Source organism: Salvelinus fontinalis, chromosome 17 (assembly GCF_029448725.1).
Source record: "Salvelinus fontinalis isolate EN_2023a chromosome 17, ASM2944872v1, whole genome shotgun sequence".
NCBI classification, from domain to species: domain Eukaryota; kingdom Metazoa; phylum Chordata; class Actinopteri; order Salmoniformes; family Salmonidae; genus Salvelinus; species Salvelinus fontinalis.
This window is the reverse complement of record NC_074681.1, coordinates 42636258-42653521: the sequence shown is the minus strand read 5'-3', so window position 1 is coordinate 42653521 and position 17264 is coordinate 42636258. Positions and strand designations below refer to the sequence as shown.

The following is a 17264-nucleotide window of genomic DNA, read 5'->3' as shown; positions in this document are numbered from 1 at the left end:
TGCTTCTTTCGGCTGATCATGCATTCATGATTAGTTGGCTCACTTAGCTAGCAAGCATGCTGGATCAATGGCCAAGCAGCAGCATATTGCTATGAAGTTACAGAGAACTAAACCAACAACATCCTAACAAACCGAAATGAGATACATTCTAAATGCAGGACCAATGAGGGGAAACTAGGCTAGCTAGCATTAATTTCTTTATGCAGGTCTTATGATAAGGGAAATGCATACTAGGTCCTTATTTACGAAACGTGATGCAGTCATGACATGTGCTATCAAATACTCCAACGTCCAAATACTCCTACGTTTCTTGTTTTACCGCTTGTTTTTCAGCTACATTTCAGTCAGTTATCCTCCTAAATTTGGTGGTCAGTGGATAAAGTATCTATGACAAACAAATTTTTCTGAAAATGAAGTCACGGGTTGTTACTGCCCATGTGTAATCATAGCTAACCAGCTGGCTCATGTAGCCATCAGCTCACAAGTGTAGCTGCGTCTAGCTAGAAAGCTAGCTATCGTCATCTCGAACTAGCACTTCACATAGGCTAACTGAGCTGTTTTATTAGAAAACAGTTGAGATGACTCAAATCCTGTAGCTAGCTAGCAAGTCCACCTCGGCGACAATGTTGTTGGGTGCGGGAACGTTAGACTAGTCTTCATTTTAATATAACCTTCATTGAAGTTTGTGATTACTACTGGTTATGGATATGAGGCAAGAGTAATTGTCCCCCATGTTTTTTGTTTTGGACAGGGCTCGGAGTTTGGCGTATTGATATTTTGAAAACTGACACTCATTCAGTGAGTCATTAGTCTACTTCAAACAGTTTGGATAACAGGGCATTGTCAATGGCTTGGAACCTCATTTCACTGAATCAGAATCCAGGTTTTTCCGAACCTGTTTTAGAGCGCGCTTTAAAGAGGATAACAGTATGACTGATGAGGCTCTTTTGTTGTCTCTGTTAGCAATTAGGCTCTTTTTAGTGAGGGATTATTTCAGCTGAATTCTCTATCAGTTCTTTGTCTCGTTTAGGTTTTTTATTGTCGATCCACGGTGTGCATCTTTAATTGGGGACTGCATTGTCATCTCAGCTTGCGCTTGTCAACTGTGTTCTTAGCAGACAGTATGCCTTGGGGGATGTATTGCATGTGTGTGTGTGTGTGTGTGTGTGTATAAGTACTGCAGCACTTTACTTCACTAAATCGAAGCACTGTTTTACTGTGACTGGGTGTTTTGTGGGTTGTCCACACCACATGATTGGCTGTTGTCTAAGACAGGGAACACACCGTTTTTAGCTTGTTATGGTTTGGTGGCCTGGGTTGTGGTCAGTAGGATGAAACGCGCGGTATTACATGAACGCCCAATAGGAACACAGTTTTTTGTAACACTTAACTTAATGCCTTGCATGTAGGCCATAATGCATTATTATGCCATTATAATGCATTGTAAGACTTGTCATGTATGACCCCCCTTATAATGTCTTGTAATCACTACTAAAGACATAGCATACAGTATTTTAAGCTTTATTATAAGACTTTACATACATGCTTATAACAAGTTATAACTAATAGTAGCTGCAGGGTAGGCTTTAAGTAAAGTGTTACCCAACAGGTTTTTCTTCAGTGTCCCCCACTCAACACAAACCTGGTCTTTCTTCACACATGAATCAGAACAACAAATTGCGAGAAGATTCACAACCCACTGCCCCTGTTCTCTTTAGTGATATAACCATAACCAGAGAACCTATAGAGGGCCACAGCAGTTATGACTCAGTGATGCTCTTACCCATTGAAACACCAACAGAAGGTTATACATGGTCTTGAAGAGAGAGCATGATTACAAAACCCACTCTTTGATTAGTCTTCCACTGAAGTTGACCTCCTTTTGCTAAGGCTATCTCTTCAGCCACACACACACACACACACACACACACACACACACACACACACACACACACACACACACACACACACACACACACACACACACGACATTGGGAACACACTTTTTTTTAACGTAACTCAAATACACAACGTTATTGCCTCCACAATGCTTCCACAACACATCATCCTCTACTGTATCTCCTTGATGTTCTGTATATCTGCCCTTTCCAGGAAAAGAGAGCATTGGTCACGCTCACAGCGAGGACCCCTCGGAGGTGTCCAGTAAGTGCCTGCCGTGCCGTGAGGGCTGCCCCTACTGCCGGGACGACACGCCCTGCCTGGCTCAGGAAGACGGGGCCCTCCGGCTTTCTGTAGCCTCCTTCCAGGGCCTTTGCATGCTGCTGGACTTAGTGGCCATGGTGCTGGTCTACCACTTCCGCAGGAACAAGGTAAGGGCTCATTGGGAGGAAGCATGGGTTAGGGGTCAAGCAGGTCATTATAGGGGAACTCCATCCAGAAAACGTAAGACTGGTATTATGTTTTTCACCAAAGGTATTACTGGTATAGGTTGGTGTTTCTATTTCATACACGTGTGATTTCTGGTATAACTTTATTTAAATGTTTTAATATTTGTTATAAGCATGTATGAGCCCTTATAATGTGTTTCTATGCTACAACATACTGAAAATGACTTTTATTGAATTAGTTAAGATCATTATGAGATGATTTCAAGACATTTTAAGTTTAAGGATACATACAATTTGTAGTAGCATCCACCTGGGTGATGCATGGTAGCCATTTTGTGCCAGAATGTTCATCACACGGAATCCTGTTGGATTTCAGTAAACTGTTACTGGATTGCCATTTTTGAATGGTAAGAAAGAGAGACCAAAATATCTACTGATTCATACCCTCCAGGACCTGCATTGAGGAACACAGCTGTTACCCAAATGGCACCCTTTTCCATATATAGTGTACTACTTTTGACCAAGGCCCATATGGCTGTGGTCAAAAGTAGTGTACTATGTAGGGAATTAGGAAGCAACTGAAGTGTTGTGCCAGAACTCCTAATTTACCGTTTGTTTGACTACCAAATGACTACCACAGTTGTGTCGTCAGCAAACTTGATGATAGAGTTGGAGTCGAGCGTGGCCACACAGTCGTTGGTAAACAGGGAGTACAGGAGGGGGCTAAGCCACTTTATGTTTACATACCCTACATTACTCATCTCATATGTATATACTGTACTCTATACCATCTACTGCATCTTGCCTATGCCGTTCTGTACCATCACTCATTCATATATCTTTATGTACATATTCTTTATCCCTTTACACTTGTGTGTATAAGGTAGTAGTTGTGGAATTGTTAGGTTAGATTACTTGTTGGTTATTACTGCATTGTCGGAACTAGAAGCACAAGCATTTCGCTACACTCGCATTAACAGCTACACTACACTCGCATTAGAAGCTGTTTAGAAGCCTCTTGGACCTAGACTTGGCGATCCGGTACAGCTTGCCGTGCGGTAGCAGAGAGAACATGCTATGACTAGGGTGGCTGGAGTCTTTGACAATTTTTAGGGCCTTCTTCTGACACCGCCTGGTATAGAGGTCCTGGATGAAGCTTGGCCCCAGTGATGTACTGGAGTGTACGCACTACCCTCTGTAATGCCTTGTGGTCGGAGGCCGAGCAGTTGCCATACCAGGCAGTGATGCAACCCGTCAGGATGCTCTCGATGGTACAGCTGTAGAACCTTTTGAGAATCGGAGGACCCATGCCAAATCTTTTCAGTCTCTTAAGGGGGAATAGATTTTGTCGTGGCCTCTTCACGACTGTCTTGGTGTGCTTGGACCATGTTAGTTTGTTGGTGATGTGGACACCAAGGAACTTGAAGCTCTCAACCTGCTCCACTACAGCCCCGTCAATGAGAATGGGGGCGTGCTTGGTCCTCCTTTTACTGTAGTCCACAATCATCTCGTTTGTCTTGATCATATTGAGGGAGAGGTTGTTGTCCTGGCACTACACGGCCAGGTCTCTGACCTCCTCGCTATAGGCTGTCTCGTTGTTGTCGGTGATCAAGCCTACCACTGTTGTCATCTGCAAATTTAATGATGGTGTTGGAGTCATGGCTGACCGTGCTGTCATGAGTGAACAGGGAGTACAGGACAGCACTGAGCACGCACCTCTGAGGGGCCCCCTTGTTGAGGATCAGCGTGGCTTATGTGTTGTTACTTACCCTTACCACCTGGGGGCTGCCCATCAGGAAGTCCAGGATCCAGTTGCAGAGGGAGGTGTTTAGTCCCAGGGTCTATGGTGTTGAACACTGAGCTGTAGTCAATTAATAGCATTCTCACATAAGTGTTCCCTTTGTTCAGGTGTGAAAGGGCAGTGTGGAGTGCAATAGAGATTCCGTCATCTGTGGATTTGTTGGGGCGGTATGCGCATTGGAGTGGGTCTAGGGTGTCTGGGATAATGGTGTTGATGTGATCCATGACCTGCCTTTCAAAGCACTTCATGGCAACAGACGTGAGTCCTATGGGTCAGTAGTCATTTAGGCAGTTTACCTTAGTGTTCTTCGGCACAGGGACTATGGTGGTCTGCTTGAAACAGGTTGGTTTTACAGACTCAGACAGGGAGAGGTTGAAAATGTCAGTGAAGACACTTGCCAGTTTGTCAGCGCGAGCTCGGAGTACACATCCTGGTAATCCGTCTGGCCCTGTGGCCTTGTGAATGTGAACCTGTTTAAAGGTCTTACTCACATCGACTGCGGAGAGTGTGATCACACAGTCGTCCAGAACAGCTGATGCTCTCATGCATGTTTCAGTGTCACTTGCCTCAAAGCGAACATAGAAGTAATTTAGCCCACGTCACTGGGAAGCTCTCGGCTTTGCTTCCCTTTATGGTCTGTAATTGTTTGCAAGCCCTGTCACATTAGACGAGCGTTGAAGCCGGTGTAGTACGATTCAATCTTAGTCCTGTATTGGTATTTGCCTGTTTGATGGTTCTTCGGAGGGCATAGCTGTAAGGGGGTGCTGGTGGCAGGGAAGTCATGCGCAGGAGATCGAAGATGTTATAAACAGGGCAGTTTAATAAGTGCTCAAAAACTCCGAAAACCAAAATATACAAAATAATACAAGTGGGTACAAAACCCTTCGCACACCAGAACATAACTTGCACATAGCTTACAAACCATTAATCACCGACAAGGACATGAGGGGGAACAGAGGGTTAAATACACAACATGTAATGAATGGGATTGGAACTAGGTGTGATGCAAGACAAGACAAAACCAAAGGAAAATGAAAAGAGGATCAGCGATGGCTAGAAAGTTGGTGACTTCGACCGCCAAACGCCGCCCGAACAAGGAGAGGGACCAACTTCGGAGGAAGTCTTGACAATAGCGGGATTTCTTATAAGCTTCCGGGTTGGAGTCCTGCTCCGTGAAAGTGGCAACTCTACCCTTAGCTCAGTGCGGATGTTACCTGTAATCCATGGCTTCTGGTTGGGGTATGTACGTACAGTCACTGTGGGGACGACGTCATCGATGCACTTATTGATGAAGCCAGTGACTGATGTGGTGTACTCCTCAATGCCATCGGAAGAATCCCAGAACATATTCCAGTCTGTGCTAGCAAAACAGTCCTTTAGCTTAGCATCTGTTTCATCTGACCACTTTTGTATTGACCGAGTCAGTGGTGCTTCCTGCTTTAATTTTTGCTTGTCAGCAGGAATCAAGAGGATAGAATTGTCAGATTTACCAAATGGTGGGCGAGGGAGAGCTTTGTGTGCGTCTCTGTGTGTGGAGTAAAGGTGGTCTAGAGTTTTTTTCCCTCTGGTTGCACATTTAACATGCTGGTAGAAATTAGGTAAACGGATTTAAGTTTCCCTGCATTCAAGTCCCCGGCCACTAGGAGCGCCGCCTCTGATTGAGCATTTTCCTGTTTGCTTTTGACCGTATTCAGCTTATTGAGTGCAGTCTTAGTGCCAGCATCGGTTTGTGGTGATAAATAGACAGCTACAAAGAATATCGATGAAAACTCTTTAGGTAGATAGTGTGGTCTACAGCTTATCATGAGATACTCTACTTCAGGCGAGCCAAACCTCGAGACCTCCTTAGATATCGTGCACCTGCTGTTGTTTACAAATATACATAGACCGCCACCCCTTGTCTTATCAGAGGCTGCTGTTCTATCCTGCCGATATAGTGTATAACCCACCAGCGGTATGTTATCGTCTCACCGGATCCTCACAAGGCACCCTGATCTCCTTCCGCGATACCTCTGTCACTTTCTCCTGCGAATGACGAGGATGAGGGCCTGTTCGGGTGTCTGGAGTAAATCCCTCTCGTCCGACTCATTAAAGAAAAATTATTCGTTCAGTTCAAGGTGAGTAATTGCTGTTCTGATGTCCAGAAGCTGTTTTTGGTCATAAGAGACTAGCAGCAACATTATGTACAACATAAGTTACCAGCAATGTGAAAAAACAAAAAAATAGCACGGTTGGTTAAGAGCCCATAAAACGGCAGCCATCCCTTCCGGCGCCATCTTCAAACTAGTGTTGTTACCTACTCTCACCACCTGGGGTCAGCCCGTCACAATGTCCAGGATCCAGTTACAGAGGGAGGTGTTCAGTCCCAGGGTCCTAAGCTTGGTGACGAGCTTGGAGGACACTATGGTGTTGAACGCTGAGCTGTAGTTGATGAACAGCATTCTTACATAGGTATCCCTCTCATCCAGGTGGGAGAGGGCAAGGTGGAGTGCAGTTGAGATTGCATCATCTGTAGATCTGTTGGGGCGGTATTCAAATTGGATTGTGTCTAGGGTGTCTGGGATGATGGAGTTGTTGTGCCATGACCAGCCTTTCAAAGCCCTTCATGATTACAGATGTGAGTGCTACAGGGTGGTAGTCATTGTGACAGCCTTAGAGTTCTTGGGAACATTTGACGGTCTTCTGTTGTAGTAATGGATTTCATTGACATAGTGCTTTTCATCTGGTCTCAAAGCACTTTACCTTGATCTGGAGTAACTCATTATTCCAGCCAACACCAATTTGTTGTAGCATCCACCGGGTGATGCATGGTAGCCATTTTGTGCCAGAATGTTCATCACACGGAATCCATTTTCACTGTGGAGAGGTGATGAGTGATTGGGCCAATTTGAAACTGAGGATCCAATGATTATAGATGGCCATGATAGTGTAAGGGCCCAGAGTGAGCATAGCCAGAACTCTGGGGTTAACAGCCATAATCAAGCATTAAGTGTCATGGGATTTTTAGCGACCACAGAGTCAAGAACTCTATTTCATGTCTCATCCTAAGAAGGGCACCTTTTGCAGTACGTATTCCACAGCAGTGATGGTTATTGACACACTATAGGACAGGGTTAAACAAACCTGTATATGATATTCCAATATGGTTGTCTCTTAGAGAGACATTACACAGATGTTTTCCGATCTCATAAGCAGTCTAATGTCAAGATGAGTCCACACATCCCAGGCCGTTTGTTTTGTATATCCAGCTACGTATATCCCACGATTCGAAGCTTGGGTTGTTCCATATAAGAATCTTTCAGAAATGCAGTTCAGATGAGATGTCCCTTGAGGTGTGTGAATTTACATATTTGCATAAAATACATTGCCTTCTAGGATATAATGAGTAATTAAATTAAGCCCAGAGTTGTCCCGTGGAGCCTCGCTCATTTTCACTGACATGATTGGTAGCAGAGCAGTTCAACAAAGGGACTATCTTGACAATTCATATCCGTTGTGTTGTGCCATTGAGTCAAATTCTTTATTTATTTTCAGCCGAGTAGATTCAGAATGAGTGAATGGATGACAATTTCTCTCATATAATATGATTGTGTAGATCATCCTAGTAACTCTATGGCTTACATTTGGCTCATTCATCCCCCTCCTCTCCCCTGTAACTATTCCCCAGATCGTTGCTGTAAATGAGAACGTGTTCTCAGTCAACTTACCTGGTAAAATAATGGTAAAATAAAATAAATAAAAATGGATGTTACACTACATGGCCAAATGTATGTGGACACCTGCTCGTCAAACATCTCATTCGAAAAATAATGGACATTATGTTGGAGTTGGTCCACCCCTGCTGCTATAACAGCCTCCACTCTTCTGGGAAAGCTTTCCTCTAGATGTTGGAACATTGCTACAGGTACTTGCTTCTGTTGAGCCACACAAGCATTAGGTAGGTTGGGCACTGATGTTGGGCGATTAGGCCTGGCTCACACTCGTCCATTCAAATTCATCCCAAAGGTGTTAGATGGGGTTGAGCTCAAGGCTCTGTGCAGGCCCGTAAAGTTCTTCCACACTGATCTTTGCAAACCATTTCTGTATGGAACTCGCTTTGTGCATGGGGGCACTGAGTTGCCACAAAGTTGGAAGTACAGAATCGTCTAGAATGTCTACGCGCTTCAGCACTCAGCGGTCCCGTTCTCTGAGCTTGTGTGGCCTACCACTTCGTGGTTGAAAAGTTGTTGTTCCTAGACGTTTCCAATTCACAATAACAGCACTTACAGTTGACCGGGGCAGCTTTAGCAAGGCAGAAATTTGACGAACTGACTTGTTGGAAAGGTGGCATCCTATGACGGTTCCACGTTGAAAGTCACTGAGCTCTTCGGTACGGGCCATTCTACTGCCAATGTTTGTCTGTGGAGATTGCATGGCGGAGTGCTCTCTATTGTTCTCTACTGTTGAGTCTCTCTCTCTCGCTCTCTTTTTTTGTAGAGGATCCGAGCATCTGGTCTTATCCTCCTGGAAGCCATCTTGTTTGGAGCCTTGCTTCTCTACTCTACCGTAAGTCTCCAGTTTAGACGTGTGTTTTTGTGTTTGTGTTCGTGACTTTGTGTGTGTGTGTGTGTGTGTGTGTGTGTGTGTGTGTGTGTGTGTGTGTGTGTGTGTGTGTGTGTGTGTGTGTGTGTGTGTGTGTGTGTGTGTGTGTGTGTGTGTGTGTGTGCATTTGTGTGTCTCTGTCCATCTGCATGCCTGTCCATTGTCCACAGTCCCTCTAAATTGATATATCACAGCTATATTTCTAAATGGCACAAAAAAAACAAGCCACAGACATCCTGGACGACAACACAGCTGGTGTGTGTGAGTAATGCTTCAAAGTGTGTCGTACAGTCCAACCTGGCGCGCCACACAGAGTTTTAACAGACGGGGGAGCTTACAGTCAACGTTGCATGGCGTTTTTATGGAGCGACGGGGATTTCAAATTCACTCACTTCAAATACCTTCAATGGCTGCCAACAGCAAAACACAGCTGTCTAGAGAACACATTTGGAAAATTATAAAAGAAAAAGGGAAAACAAAGCCAGAGAAGTAAACCACACAGGAGGGAACTATTAAAAGTCTGTTGACAAGGATGAGGTTCGGTGTTGTTGGCTAAAGTAAGCTTCAGAGATTGGGCTTTTCCTCTCAGGTTAGAGTTGGAGCGATGTCACTGTAGCAATGTAGTATTTACATAACTTAGTAATAACGTAACCTAGTAATAATGCAACTTAGTAATAACGCAACTTTATAATAACGTGATGTAGTAACAACGTAACGTAGGAACAATGTCACATAGTGGCAACATGGTAACAACGTTATATGTAACAATATTACGTAGTCACCACGTTATGCACAGGGAGACCTCACCTCACTATGTTTTTTTTTACTGAACATTATTTTGGTGCATTCCACACACAATGGGGAGATTAACCTAAGCTTATCAACAATACTACTATGGTTTGGTTGTCATCATAATCGTTGTGATATACTTTTAAACCAGGGGTGCACCGCTCCAGTCCTCAAAGTTTCTGCACCTCAGGCTATTCCTGGACCAAAGTGGAGTGACTCCATCCCCCCAAAGTATACTTTCCCCTTTCCATCCCTTCTGCCACAGGACCCAGGAACTGCTCACTCCAATGTGCTCATGCAACCCTGGTTATCTCTCTCTATTCTTTCTCTCACTCTCTCTCTCACCCCCTCTCACCTCTTCCACAGCGATTTGCTCTCCTCCTGCTGCTGCTGTTGCCACAGCCGCAGCTTAGTGCAGCTGCTCTGCCGTGGCGCTCAATTTTTAAAGAGTCCGTCAAGTTCTAGCGCAACTTGTATTAAAAATACATCTGCTGGTTAATTTATTGGGAGGAGTTGGGGGTATGGAGAGGGGAAAGAAGAGGAAGCCACCTTAGCAGGTTGATGCTGGAAACAAACATGTAGGCCCCTTCTCTTTCGCTCGTTTGAGGGTCCCGTGCCAGTTATACTCTGCTGGGTATTGCGTGTGTGTGCTATTGCACGTGCGTGCTTGCGTGTATTTGGCCTAGTTGTACGTCTCGTTTGGGACGTGATGTATTTTGACTTGTCATGGAGGAATGTGGGACTTGCTGTTCTACATGGACAGGGCTTGGTTACTACAGAAGCCTGGTTACAACTAATACTAGCCGGAGGTTATCAGTACAGTGAGTTCATGAAGAAGATGATCAAATGCAGTTAATGAGTATGTAACTGGTGGCTATGTTTGGGAGGGGTATACAATATGAATCCCATTGTTGTCATTGGAGTGTTGGTGTGATGTTGCTGTTGGGCGTGCTGTATGTGTGTGTGTGTGTGTGTGTGTGTGTGTGTGTGTGTGTGTGTGTGTGTGTGTGTGTGTGTGTGTGTGTGTGTGTGTGTGTGTGTGTGTGTGTGTGTGTGTGTGTGTGTGTGTGTGTGTGTGTGTGTGTGTGTGTGTGTGTGTGCATGCTCTGTACACTGTTACATTTCGCTCCTCAATCAAACTCATAACATTCCTGTTTCTAGCCTCAGATACTACTGTACATTAAGAAAATATAAGTAACTTTGAAGGAAACCAACTTGGCAATACATGTATGATATACAGGAGTCTGTCTCTTGCCTGTGTACCAACCAGTTAATGTGTCTCATAAGTGACTGCAGTCATTTACTTTACCAATAGCGGCACCACTCTCAACCCTCCACCGGGTAATATGGGCGTGGCTTTATATACATTTTTCATGACTCGCATGCAAATGGAAAGCTTTGGAACTTTACAAGCTAGCTTACAGCCAGGGATACATGTCAGCTGACTGCAGCAATTCCTTGATGCTCTCGATCACATTTACAGTCATGATGCATGATGAGCGAGAGCCCATGCTGAAAAGATATTGCTAGTATTTCTTCTTAATGTATAGGATATAAATGCATCTTGGACAATTAGTGTATACTCACTCACTTGCTTTTTTATTCCTGGAGGAACATACACTTACGAAAGATCTCCAGTGCTGCCAGTCTTGTGTTGATTATATACAGACAGAAAGAGACAATGATGGACAGAAAAAAGAAAAAAAAAGAGGTGATCATGAGGGGAGATGAGCATTGCTTCTGGCCATGAAAAGTGGATGCAATTAGGGTATACCGGGAGTAATTGTGGATCTTTCCTACATTACGCACATGTATTTAAATCCATAGACTGTAGGTGTACCTATTTCGCTATCACCGGGATGAGAGATGCATGAGTAAATCAAAGCTTTGCACAAAGGTTCTGTTGACAGTGCTTGATACAGGCAAAACTTTGGGTAAGGGATTAATAATTGAGGCAACTTGTTGACATAAGCATCTATGAAGTGCCTAGATGTACTACTTATGAATGGCCTATGGATGGTTAATAATGTGTTATGAAGTCCTTATGCAGGTACCCTTCAAGAAAAGTGCAGCTAAAGCTTGCCATATCATCATGAAAGTGTCCTTATGTAGTGCTTATGAATGTGGTATGTATGGGTTATGAATGTGTTATGAAGTCCTTGCCTAGGTACCTTTCAGGTAAAGTTTTACCAACATTTTCTTTCAGTGAATTCGGCATCTAAATGAGGCCTCCTCTCATATCATGGAAGTGTGATATGTGCTTCACGGGTTGTGTGTGGCACTGTGCCATTGTTTCATCCCATATCCACGAGAACATTTCCCCTGTTTGCGAGTTAAGCAAGCTGGTTGCCGATGTTCTGCCATCTCGCCGCAGGGGACAGGTGCTGTCGCTCTGCTTAATTATAGAGGATACCTGCCATCTCTCAAACAGCCACACTGCATACCTCGAATTGTGGAATATACCATAGAGACGAGATAAAACGGTATCTCTGGGAGCTATAGTGTATAGCTGTGGAAATGTGAAGGTTGTACTAAACCTGGATTGGAAATGTTATTTGTTGCCTCTCAAATGCTTTGAGTGTTTTGATTTAGCCGACCTAGAGGGCAGAGATGGCTGGGGTTTTCACTTTTTGGGACTATTCCATTGGTTCCATTGTGTCATGCAAGTTCAATCGAGCGCACCTTTAGAATAAAATAAAAAAATACTATTTGAACGCAGGTCTGATTTGTAGAGTACATACAATATGTAAACAAGGAAGGAAATGGGATTGGGGTGGCTATCACACTTATTTGCAGGGATAGGTTGTGAGTATCGTGGAAGAGTCTAAAATCTGGTGCTTTTTGTTATTTTGCTGAAAGCCAGCAAAGCAGTTCAGTCTGTGAAGCTGGGACAAAAGCTCAACTTGGACATTCTCAAATATGTAGACTAGCTCGTGAGAAGGACGTTACTAAATTGGCTGACATACTGGTTGTGTGGTTGACATAATAGTTACAGTTGAAGTCGGAAGTTTACGTACACCTTAGCCAAATACATTTAAACTCCGTTTTTCACAATTCCTGACATTTAATCCTAGTTAAAATTCCCTGTTTTAGGTCAGTTAGGATCACCACTTTATTTTAAGAATGTGAAATGTCAGAATAATAGTAGAGAGAATGATTTATTTCAGCTTTTATTTCTTTCATCACATTCCCAGTGAGTCACAAGTTTACATACACTCAATTAGTATTTGGTAGCATTGCCTTTAAATTGTTTAACTTGGGTCAAATGTTTCGGGTAGCCTTCCACAAGCTTCCCACAATAAGTTGGGTGAAATTTGGCCCATTCCTCCTGACCGAGCTGGTGTAACTGAGTCAGGTTCGTAGGCCTCCTTGCTCGCACACGCTTTTTCAGTTCTGCCCATAAATGTTCTATAGAATTGAGATCAGGGTTTTGTGATGGCCACTTCAATACCTTGACTTTGTTATCATTAAGCCATTTTGGCACAACTTTGGAAGTATGCTTGGGGTCATTGTCCATTTGGAAGACCCATTTGCGACCAAGCTTTAACTTCTTGAATAATATCTTGAGATGTTGCTTCAATACATCCACATAATTTTCCTGCCTCATGATGCCATCTATTTTGTGAAGTGCACCAGTACCTCCTGCAGCAAAGCACCCCCACAACATGATGCTGCCACCCCCGCGCTTCACGGTTGGGATGGTGGTCTTTTTGTTCCATTAGACCAGAGGGCATTTCTCCAAAAAGTACAATCTTTGTACCCATGTGCAGTTGCAAACCGAAGTCTGGCTTTTTTATGGCGGTTTTGGAGCAGTGGCTTCTTCCTTGCTGAGCGGCCTTTCAGGTTATGTCGTTATAGCACTCATTTAACTGTGGATATAGATACTTTTGTACCTGTTTCCTCCAGCATCTTCACAAGCTCCTTTGCTGTTGTTCTGGGATTGATTTGCACTTTTCGCACCAAAGTATGTTAATCTCTATGAGACAGAACACGTCTCCTTCTTGAGCGGTATGACGGCTGCATGGTCCCATGGTGTTTATACTTGCGTACTATTGTTTGTACAGATGAATGTGGTACCTTCAGGCATTTGGAAATTGCCCCCAAGTATAAACCAGACTTGTGGAGGTCTGCAATTTTTTTAAGGAGGTCTTGGCTGATTTCTTTTGATTTCCCCATGATGTCAAGCAAAGAGGCACTGAGTTTGAAGGTAGGCCTTGAAATACATCCACAGGTAAACCTCCAATTGACTCAAATGATGTCAATAAGCCTATCGGAAGCTTCTAAAGCCATGACGTAATTTTCTGGAACATTCCAAGCTGTTTAAAGGCACAGTCATCTAAGTGTATGTAAACTTCTGACCCACTGGAATTGTGATACAGTGATTTATAAGTGAAATAATCTGTCTGTAAACAATTGTTGGAAAAATGACTTGTGTCATGCACAAAGTAGATGTCCTAACCGACTTGCCAAAACTATAGTTTGCTAACAATACATTTGTGGAGTGGTTGAAAAACGAGTTTTAATGACTCCAACCTAAGTGTATGTAAACTTCCGACTTCAACTGTATGTACCACTGTAGGCATGGGTTTGAATCCAATCCGCTCTAGCACACTCTCCTTGCTTCTTCTCGACCCTGTTTTATAAAGAGGGAAAAAACTAAAGGAGTGGGACTGCCCCACTCTTTTTTTAAATAAAAAATACATCATGTAAAATATAGTCAAAGTAATGTGCATCTCCACTTGTCTTTAGGTGATGATACTGTACTTCAACCCCAGCATGTTCCGCTGTATCCTCCTGAGATGGGTGCGTCTCCTGGGCTTTGCCACAGCCTACGGAACAGTGATCCTGAAGCTTTATAGGTATGTGTTAATTGATTCTATTTTTTATTAGAAGTCTTTCAGAGGGGTGTATTCGTAAGTACACACAGGAACAACATGTTTTTCACCGTAGCAAACGTTTTGCAACTGCATAATCAGGTAGGTCCCTCTCCGTTTCGCCCGTTCTTAGTGAATACACCCCAGATGTATCACGCAGAGAAACCAATGCCATATGGCCAAATTGGATAACTTCTGCAGTATTCAGCCCAGGACATTGAGTCCTTTCTCCCCCCAATTTTCCCAATGATGCTCCTTGATGCGTCTGCCCTGTGGAGCGCTCTCTCATATCCAGGTTACTCTCAGAATTGGTCCTGGTTTGCAGTCGTTCTATTTTGCTTCTTAGTAGTCGAAGCGAGAGGACTTAGAGGCAAAGGTAGCACTTTACATTCTCAATCACACAGAACTACTTACCGTAGCATAGAGTTTTCTCCACTCTCCTCTTCTGGAAATGAGATGGCCCTCATGTTGGCCTTTTTACATTTCACTGAGACAGTAGAGAAACAACTCAATCTGACCATGTGTGTGTAAGAAATAGGTGTGTGTGAGTGGGGGGGGGGGGGGGGGGGGGTTACACCGCCACTTCAGTCAGTATAGTTTTGAGAGCAGTGCAGAAAAGAGGGGCCAAAGGGCAGCCTGCTTCTTCACCTGACAGAATTAGCAATTAAATTCCTCCTGGTGTAGAAAGCTCGAACCATGACCTCAGTGTCAGACCCTCAAGGGGAATCCCACACACAGATATCAAATCTGAGACCGGATCAATCATGGTTGTTCCCTCAGAGAACCCAAAGGTCAAAAGATCTCCTTGTTATATATCTATGCTAATCTAGCCCACACGTCTCAGTGAGACACTAGTGCTTGCAAGGGCTTGCAGCAGTACAAGTAGTTTAGAACAAGTAATAACCAAAACGATAGAATTTGCAGTGGTGGAAGGAGTAATGTTGGGATGGTAGTGGTGGTAGTACAGTATTTGCAGTTAAAGTAGTGTTAGTTGTGTCAGTTACATCATTTGTAAAATACATGATGATGATAGTGATGAAAAGCAATAATGAAAATGATATCTTTACCTGTTTATAACAGAGATCTTTACCTGTTTATAACAGAGACCTGTTGGTTATAATCTAGTTATATGTTTTTCTCAATGAGAAACATAAAACCATAAAATGATGCTATTAGATGCCAAATTTTGCCTGTTGGGATTTGGGAACAACAACAAACCTTCTCTCTCTTCCCTCCTCCAGGGTGTTGAAGGTGTTCCTGTCCCGTACGGCCCAAAGGACCCCATACATGACCAGCTGGCGGGTGCTGCGTCTGCTGGGGGTCATCCTGCTGGTGGTGCTGTGGTTCCTGGTGGCCTGGACCTCGGCCGTGTGTCAGACACCTGACCGGACGTTGGCCCTTATCAACATGGGCCTCACCCCCGATGGGCTGCAGTTCAGCATGTGCCTGCTGGACCGCTGGGACTACATGATGGCAGTCGGTGAGTCGTGACGGAAGTGTGGACCCCTAGTCAATACCCAGTGGGCAATCTAGTTGAAATGACATCATTAAAGCTTAAAACTGGTTGGAATGATGTCATTGTGACGTTCCGTTTTATGTTTGTAGCGGGTTACGCCAATTGTCGTTTTCATTATCTTGGTTTTATAACAGTACCCAGTACCCTGCCCTGAACATTAGTCACTGTTACTAGCCGGCTACCACCCCGTACTCTACCCTTCACCTTCCCCCCAGTCTGAGGTCCTGAGTGCTCTGGAGCAAGTTTTTATCAAGGATCTTTCTGTGCTTTGCTCCCTTCATCTTTGCCTCAATCCTGACTAGTCTCCCAGTCCCTGAAAACATTCCCACAGCATGATGCTGCCACCATCATGCTTCATCATAGGGCTGGTGCCAGGTTTCCACCAGACATGACACTTTTCATTCGGGCCAAATAGTTCAATCTTGGTTTCATCAGACCAGAGAATCTTGTTTCTCATGGTCTGAGAGTCTTTAGGTTCCTTTTGGCAAACTCCAAGTGGGTTGTCATGTGCCTTTTACTGAGGAGTGGCTTCCGTCTGGCCACTCTACCATAAAGGCCTGATTGGTGGAGAGCTGCAGAGATGATTGACCTTCTGGAAGGTTCTCCCATCTCCACAGAGGAACTCTAGAGCTCTGTCAGAGTGACCATCGGGTCCCAGACCAAGACCCTTCTCCCATGAATGCTCACCAGCTCTAGGAAGAGTCTTGGTGGTTCCAAACTGCTTACATTTAAGAATGGCACTGTACATACACTGAACAAAATTATAAACGCAACATGTATTGGTCCCATGTGTTGGTCCCATGTTTCATGACCAGATAATCCATCCACCTGACAAGTGTGGCATATCAATTATCTGATTAAACAGCATGATAATAACACAGGTGCACCTTGTGCTGGGGACAATTAAAGGCCATTTTAAAATGTGCAGTTGTAACGGTCCTGACCTGTTTTATGTTGTTTTGGTATGTGTTTAGGTCAGGGCATGTGTTTTGGGTGGGCAGTCTATGTTATCTGTTTCTATGTTGATTTTGGTTGCCTGGTATGGCTCTTAATTAGAGGCAGGTGTTTTGCGTTCTCCTCTAATTAAGAGTCATATTTAGGTAGGGTGTTCTCACTGTTTGTTTGTGGGTGATTGTCTCCTGTGTCTGTGTCGAAGTTACACCATACGGGATTGTTTCGGTTTGTTCGTGCGTTTATGTAGTCTGTTTCCTGTGTCAGCGTGCTTCGTGTATTTGTAAGTTCGTTTGTTCAGGTCTGTCTACATCGTTTTGTTATTTTGTTAGTTATATCAAGTATAGTTCGTTTTTCGTCTTTGTCTGTTTTGTTTATTTAATAAATCATCATGTATTCACAAC

General features: G+C 43.9%; 1 protein-coding gene across 1 annotated transcript in view; it reads left to right on the top strand.

Moving 5' to 3' along the window:
- The window catches only part of gpr158b (G protein-coupled receptor 158b), a 77514-nt gene that overhangs the window by 40594 nt on the left and 19656 nt on the right, over positions 1-17264 (top strand). The window contains exons 4-7 of the mRNA XM_055867551.1: positions 2113-2330; positions 8626-8694; positions 14269-14378; positions 15635-15873. Coding sequence (XP_055723526.1) covers positions 2113-2330; positions 8626-8694; positions 14269-14378; positions 15635-15873 — 636 coding nt within the window. The remainder of the gene's footprint in view (positions 1-2112; positions 2331-8625; positions 8695-14268; positions 14379-15634; positions 15874-17264) is intronic.